This window comes from Sceloporus occidentalis, unplaced genomic scaffold, assembly GCF_023333645.1.
Source record: "Sceloporus occidentalis isolate IW3139 unplaced genomic scaffold, rSceOcc1.0.p SCAF_26, whole genome shotgun sequence".
NCBI classification, from domain to species: domain Eukaryota; kingdom Metazoa; phylum Chordata; class Lepidosauria; order Squamata; family Phrynosomatidae; genus Sceloporus; species Sceloporus occidentalis.
In genome coordinates this window covers 461,035-468,991 of record NW_028317006.1, presented here as the reverse complement: position 1 = coordinate 468,991, position 7,957 = coordinate 461,035, and the positions used below count along the sequence as shown (strand labels likewise).

Here is a 7,957-nt window from a genome sequence, read left to right as displayed (position 1 = left end):
AACGAGGAACCATCTTCAATTCCAGTCTTTTGCACTTTGGGTTTTTAAAATGCTGCGCCATCTATAGAGCTGCTGTGGCAAGTTGCATGAAACAGTTCGTTTATGTTGTTAATTGAGGCAACTGTTGCTGTGCGCTCGACCAGCTGTGCGTTTTTCAGTGATAGTCACAACCGGCTGCTTCTTTTCATCAACACAGTAAAAGCTGCGTAGAGTCACACTGACTAAGACTGTACTAGTTACATAGCCTTGCAGAATAAACTGTGTATTAAAAGGCCTTGCATGCCGTCCCCCTTTTGTACAAGGTATGGAGATACTTTTTTTTAGAATCCATGATTACATGTGAAAAACTATTTTTGTAAGAATTCAGCCACAAAAGTTGGCTGTCAAAATGTATAATGATCAGATCAAATCCAAGCCTGATATAAAATGTATTTAATGGAGATGTTATAATATAGCATGTCCTCCATTTTTGTGGCATCTGATTTCTGGGAACTAAGGGGGGGGGGATCACTTCTAGCTTGGTCTAGCAGACAGTTTGAAATCCAAATTTCATGAGATCATCCATTTATAAAGTGCTCTGCATCCATCAACCTCATACTCTGTTTCACTTCATTTATCATTCTACAAAACCGTGCATGGCAAGCACTCGGCTAAAGAAGATGACAAAAAGTGTATTTCTTTAAAATAAGAACAGAAAAGTGATATGTTAATGTTTTACTTTCACTCTTTTGGTGCCACATAAGTTAAAAGCAGATTAGTAACTACATTGGCATTCTAAATGTAGAAGAGGCCTGAGGCCATTTTGTCGAAGACCGGCCCTGGTGTCCAACACAAGTAAAACAGTACAGTACTAGACCAAAGGTGAGCCAGCTATAATGTATAGGGTTATTTCATAAAGAAACGTTTCTTGGGGACTCTTGAGCTCATCTGTGCACTTTGGCCAAGAAGGAACTGATAAAGTCTGCTTCGTCAATATTTTTATTACGCCTTCCCACGATAATAGTAAAATATATCGAATCTCTATAGATCATTGAGGGCACTTTTGTAGGTGATCTTTTCTAAAATAAATGGCTGGGAAAGGTTTGAAAGCTGAATATAAATCACTCTATTGTGCTATAGCTTGTGAGACGCTATCCGTGTTTGGCTAGAATGTTACTTGACGAGTTCGTTATTAAGAAAGAATTCCCCTACTAGAAATAAAAATTGTGAATGGTGTACCCAAAGCCATTTTCCATGGTTCATTAAATTTTGAAGTGTTACCTAATGACCTCTAGCATTTTAAGGCTGTGAGTGTGTGCGTATATGTGTGTAATAGATATATAGAGAGGAGCACTGTGTATTTTCTCCAAAAGGATTTGGAACTAATTAATTGCTACTAATTAATTAAACTGTGCTATATGAGAGGCCAGATGGGTTTGGAAATACTTGTTAGCATTGGATTTGAAATCACAGTATCCATTTAAGAGGCTAGCAGCACTTTTTTATAATTTTGTATAGTGATATTCTGAAAACTATATTTATTAACTCGCCATGATTTTAAAAACCACCCTGTATTCTTTATAATTTGTACGTATCCACTGCCTCTGCCATTTAACGTTATCTGTGCACGCGATTGGCTTTAGCAGTGATCACATGCACGGAGCGTTTGTCATAGAACCTATGTGCTGTCATCAACCCACTTTTTTTTCTCAATTTATTTGAAATAATTGTTTGGTTCATTTCAATACATTATGCAAAATAATACAAATATTAGGTTTATATTTGGGGCAGGTCAGTATCTTCAGAAAATTCAGTTGTCCATAAAGGGTTTTTCATTGTAAACAGAATAGCCAACGGTCGTGCTTGTTTGCTAGACAGGGTCATTGTTTAGGGGTATAAACAAGAGCATTAACCCCTTAATGACAAAGCCTGTACATGTACGGGCTCAAAATGCATTGTTTTCAATGGGTTTAGGGACCGCCCATTGTCCTTAAGGGGTTAATATGTGTGTTATGTTATAAATGGAGGTATGCTGCTTTTTTATGATCACTAAGAGGAATAAAAGACTGTCTAATGTTTTTCTACTTCTGTATGAGACAGAAGTAGAAAACGGAAAATAAGGATGCAAGAGTTAGGTTTACGAGGAGTCTGTTCACAGGGGTCTCACTAGTACAGGGGTCTCATCAAGAGAATAGGTGGAAAAACCTGCATATAATGGTTCTCATACTACCCATACCACATACTGATTGTCAACGGTCAGTTATTGTATCATAATAAACAGAGTTTTGAATTAATTAATTGAAAATGCATACTATACATTGTGTTTTCTGCAGGGAATATGCAACTCCTTGATGGTGTGTAAGATGGAGCGGTTCACTGACTTTGGCACTCAGACTGACGCAGTAGTGGTGCTTTCTCTAGCACAGGCAGCTGTTTTAGGACTGGTGTCAGAAAATAAACTCTTTGGTGCCACTATCAGCCCCAGTGGGTTTTTCCCTGCATCCAGAAGTGAGTTTTCAGATAAATGTCCCATTGAGGCTGAGCAACCCGAAAGAGAAGCCTACAGAAACTCAGATGAGAGCGTTGCTGCTGAGCCTCAGGAGGATGACTCTCTGGACTCTGAAAAACATACAAGGAGAAAGAAACGGCAGCCTGTCAGAGTTGTGCCGAAAATAAAATGTGAGAAAACTGAAGAGGAGAATGAAGGAGAAGAGGTAGAAATCTACAAAGTTCCCATAGAGACAGATAATGATGAGAAGCAGCCGCTGGAAAAACTTTCAGCAGAAAACTCTGAGCAGGAAAGTGAGAACTCTGTACATAACAGTACTATGAAAATGATAGATCTCGGGGCTTTTCGCAGGAGACCCCGTAGACCCCATCACTTAAGGGAAAGACAACATCATGAGGTAGAAACAGATTATAGACCAATTTTTCAGCATCCAGTACACAACCCATACCCACAACCACCTGTTCCAGTAGTTCCAGGAAGCGCCAACTTGGAAAACCTCCAGAGACAATGTAGCTTTGGCCCAGGTTTGATGCCTCCTAGTGAGAGTAGAGAATTCAATGCAGGGTCTCCAAAGACAGAGGAAAATGGGCAGAACTACACTTGGCAGGACACAAACGAGTTTGAAACTGACACTGCCGAATCTATTGAGCGCAACAAAAAGGCTCAGTTGGATCGTTTGGACATAAATGTACAGATTGATGATTCCTACCTAGTGGAGGCTGGTGACCGCCAGAAACGCTGGCAGTGCCGCATGTGTGAGAAATCATACACCTCAAAGTACAACCTGGTTACGCACATCCTGGGGCACAGCGGAATCAAACCTCACTCCTGTCCGCATTGCAACAAGCTCTTCAAGCAACCAAGCCACTTACAAACCCATCTCCTTACCCATCAAGGCACTAGGCCACATAAATGTGAGGTGTGCAACAAGGCATTCACACAGACAAGCCACTTGAAAAGGCATATGTTACTGCACACGGATATAAAACCCTACAGCTGCCGATTTTGTGGTCGGGGCTTTGCTTACCCTAGTGAGTTAAAAGCCCACGAAGTGAAACATGAAAACGGAAGGTGCCATGTTTGTGTTGAATGCGGATTGGACTTTGCTACCCTGACACAACTGAAACGACACATTTCTTCACATCAGGGCCCTACACTGTATCAGTGCATGGAGTGCAGCAAATCCTTCCATTACCGTAGTCAGTTGCAGAATCATATGCTCAAGCACCAGAATGTCCGACCATTTGTTTGTAAAGAATGCGGCATGGAGTTTAGTCAGATCCACCATCTCAAGCAACACTCGCTTACACACAAGGTAGGTGTATTGTTTTGCTGGTGCTCTGCTGTATCTGCCCCCTGGACCAAGGGCCCATATGACACTATTTAGAAGTAAAGTGACAATTACATGGAAATAGGAGCGTATCATCATTCTACCTTTTAACCGAATGACTGTGATTAGCCGGTTAGTAGAATAAACTATTGTGATGGGTTCCAGGTCACAGTTATTAGGAGGGGGTGCTAACCTCTTCTTGCTCTGAAGTCATTAGGACTGAGGTTAGTGAAACAAACTGTGGTATGTTGTGTTTGTCCCATGCCGTCTCACTAATTGATGGGATCCAACAAGTGTGATTAACCCCATTCATGTAGGTCCATCATGACATAAATCATGAGGATGATAATCAATCACTTATTTATATCATCCTTTACTTCAACATGTGAACCTAGTGCCTGAAGGCTAAATTAATTAAGCATTTTGTGTTAATTTACCTTACCAGCTGCTACAAAGCAATGTACCAATGTTAAGATATATGTATTGCTAGGACAGGGGAGCTTTTTGGCTTTAAGTTCACAGCCTTTAAGACTTGTTCCCATTGTAAGTACCATAGACAGGGGCTCATAAGAGCTAACCCCTCACATTGATTTCTTTTAATGTACATATACTACCAGGTCTCAGTGGACTAAGAGCACAGTATAACCTTGTTATCCTTATAATTGTAATATATAGCTGTGTGCAGGTACATCAGGAGTGCTACAGCACGTAGTCCACCATGCATTCAATAAACAAGACCCTAAATCAGCCTGTTAGGTTGTCTTAAAATTAGAAATGTGAATAAATAACAACATTTTGCATGTTGTGCATTGTGTCCCACAGTCATGAGCTACCTTCATCCTTCTTGTATTTTGATGTTTGGTACCAAACTACTTTTCCAGAGCTCTCTGGCTCCCTCCCGTGTACAAGTGCAGTCACAACATTTCCAATTGTTTTGTACCCTTTTGTAGAAAGGAGAATATGTAGCCTTTTTAGTAAACTGTAAAATAAGATGTAATAATAAATTGGATCAATTAAGTTTATAAAATAAAGATATTGTGTATTAACTTACCGTAAAGCAGGTAGAACTCCAGCTTCACAGGTTACTTCTACAATCTCAAGCATTCTCCCATTTACCCACATTCACATATACTGACACTTATACATATACAAGCTCACTCCTTGCTAAACACACATCTATATTTAGGACCCCCTCCCAGCTTACCTAATTTTTTAGGGCCTTGCTGGCAGCCATCCTTTTATGTACTCTGTTATAATGTGCATCCCCTTTTTCAGGAATCTTGAAAAAGAGGTAAATTGTGCAAATTCTACCAAAGAGTTATTATTATTATTTATATTTATTGTTTTATATAGCGCCATCAAATTCCATAGCGCTGTACAATGGGTAGACAGGACATAACAAGTAGTATGTAACATAACAAATTGACTGATGTCAATATGGATGAAGAACATCTACTTGGTTCCTATTAGGTATTGGCGTCTCATGTGAAGGGCAGGCCCATGTGGCCTTCCAGTTCAATGAAATATAGAACACAAGTACCCAACCAGAACAAGAACTGAAATGTTATGTTTATTTCAATGATATTGAGAATCTAATTTTATTTTGCTTTGTTTTACCCTTTCTAGGGAGTCAAGGAGTTTAAGTGTGAGGTATGTGGGCGGGAATTCACCCTGCATGCCAACATGAAGCGCCACATGCTGATCCATGCCAGTGTCCGTCCATTCCAGTGCCATATCTGCTTTAAGACGTTTGTACAGAAGCAAACGCTGAAGACCCATATGATAGTCCACTCCCCTGTCAAGCCCTTCAAATGCAAGGTACAAGCCGGACGATCTCCCCTCGCGGGGAGCAGGGTTGGCCCTAGGCTAACCGGCATCCTGTTTACTGGCAGCCAATCTATTCTATAGAAGCACATTTGAATTACTGTATTGTGGAAATAACAGTACACATTCATATCAATATCTAAAAAGTACATCATCTAGATGTAATATTACTAATCCACGCCATGTTCCTAGGCAGGTGAGCCATTAGAAAGGTGTCTGTTCCATCTGTGCAGTTTTCAGACCCTGAACAACAACACTTTATGTAAAGCACATAACTATCCGGGGGATTTTAACACTAAGAATAGCTTTTATCTAAAGAAGTTCACTTATTTTCATTTACAGAATATCAGAAACCCGTGCTAGTAGGTATAGTTATAGCTGTACAATATATATAATATATCACATCACAATTTATATGTAGATGTTACAGTTTATATATTTATTTATATATGGTATATTGTACAATATAAATATGTCTCCAAATAATACCGAGTTAGTGATATATTATTTTACATATAATCATTAATCTTTCAGTGCCTGCCTTTTTGCCAGAAGGGGTGAAGTTTATCTTGGTTTAAAGCTTGGCATCTCTCTTCATTGCAAGTTACATAAACAATTAAAAACATTATTTGTTGCATTAGTGGATGAAAATGTCAAGAGAGAGAGAGCTGTGCTGGGAATGTTGGTTTATTTGTGTGAGATGCACTAGGTAATAAGTTGGGGATCCCTTTATCTCACCATATCTTATATTATTCTGTAGAATTAAGTCAAAGACTTTCCACGGTAAAGAACTCCACAGGAATTGGATTGTATACTCTAACTCTCACATCATGCTGACTACAGCTTTTTGTTATGTAAAGTTTTCATTTCCATATTTTCAGCATGATAAAAATGATTTGATGGCTAAACAGCACTTTTTATTGTGTTTTGTAGGTTTGTGGGAAATCTTTTAACAGAATGTATAATCTCCTGGGTCATATGCATCTTCATGCCGGATATAAACCTTTTAAGTGTCCCTATTGCTCCAGCAAGTTCAACCTCAAGGGCAACCTCAGTCGACACATGAAAGTTAAACATGGGGTCATGGACGTTGGTCTAGATAGTCAAGGTAAGGAACAAAAGTCCACTTGATTGACCCTATCGTGAATGGTGAAGCCAGAGTGTTACTTACCACTGCAGGATTACCACCCTTTATGACCTTCCACATGAAATGTCTCCGATTTGACCTCCTCAACCCATTGTTACCCACTTAATAGCCCCCTCCCTTTGTGCCTCCACTAAAGGGACCATTCAGACCTTTTTTCTTTGTTAAGCCAAAGAGACAATGATATTTATCATGTATAAAAATACCGTATTGGCTTGGATATAGGCCGCCCCCGTATATAGGCCGCACCCTAAAAGTTTGGTGCTTTTTTAAAGAAAAAGTTTTTTTCTTTAATAAAGCACCAAAAAAACATGCTGCCACTCTGCCCCCCCCGAGATATGCTGTCACTGTCCTCCCTCCCCGAGATATGCTGCCACTGCCCCCCCCCCCCCGAGATATGCTGCCACTGTCCTCCTCCCTCCCCGAGATATGCTACCACTGTCCGCCCCCCCCGAGATATGCTGTCACTGTCCTCCCTCCCCGAGATATGCTACCACTGTCCGTCCCCCCCCGAGATATGCTGCCACTGTCCCCCCCCCCCGAGATATGCTGCCACTGTCCTCCTCTGCCCCCCGACTTACCGGAGCTGACTCCCGGGTGTCTTGCGAGGCCGGCGGGGGACATCTACGCAATACGCGTATACAGAGTTAGACAACCGCACGATGCGCTTAGACAACCTCCCGTGCCGGCACCCCCCCCGTGGGAAGTGCTGGCAGGGGAGGCTGTCTGAGCGTATCGGGGAGTAGGATGCAGGTCCCCTGCACCGCTGCGGGGGATCTGTATCCTAACCCCGCTGGCTGCCCGGCGCCCGGGACTGCATGTCCCGGGCGTCGGGCGCTAGACCCCGAATATAGGCCGCACCCCCACTTTAAAGACTTAAAGTGGGGGGAAAAAGTGCGGCCTATATCTGAGCCAATACGGTAATTCATTATATTGGAGTAACTGTGGACTTTACCCTTCAGTGTTCTAAAGCCAGCTGAATTTTTTATCCATTTTTGCAGATCCCATGATGGACCTTCCAGACGCAGATACCAATGACGTGGATGGCCATCAAGAGATGGATGACTATGAGGAGAATTCATATGGCTTTGGTGAAGTAGAAAATGTGTCAGGAGACCGTGCGCTGACTGACCAGACAATGAAGGAAATGGTCTATTATAATGTCTTGTAG

At 41.4% G+C, this 7,957-nt stretch overlaps 1 protein-coding gene across 1 annotated transcript; it reads left to right on the top strand.

Annotated features, from left to right (window-relative positions):
* Positions 1 to 2,342: 2,342 nt before the first annotated feature.
* LOC149299978 (uncharacterized) lies at positions 2,343 to 7,957 on the top strand. The gene is made up of 4 exons (XM_089485758.1): positions 2,343 to 3,803; positions 5,445 to 5,636; positions 6,576 to 6,750; positions 7,788 to 7,957. The coding sequence occupies exons 1-4, from the start codon at positions 2,343 to 2,345 to the stop codon at positions 7,955 to 7,957; spliced, it is 1,998 nt and encodes a 665-aa protein (XP_089341884.1).

What these genes read in the sequence shown, in the direction of transcription:
- LOC149299978 (XM_089485758.1), top strand. Translation starts at nt 2,343, where the DNA reads ATGGAGCGGTTCACTGACTTTGGCACTCAGACTGACGCAGTAGTGGTG. An exon ending in AACACTCGCTTACACACAAG is followed by an intron (nt 3,804 to 5,444) that starts GTAGGTGTATTG and finishes TACCCTTTCTAG; the next exon opens with GGAGTCAAGGAGTTTAAGTG. An exon ending in CGTTGGTCTAGATAGTCAAG is followed by an intron (nt 6,751 to 7,787) that starts GTAAGGAACAAA and finishes CCATTTTTGCAG; the next exon opens with ATCCCATGATGGACCTTCCA.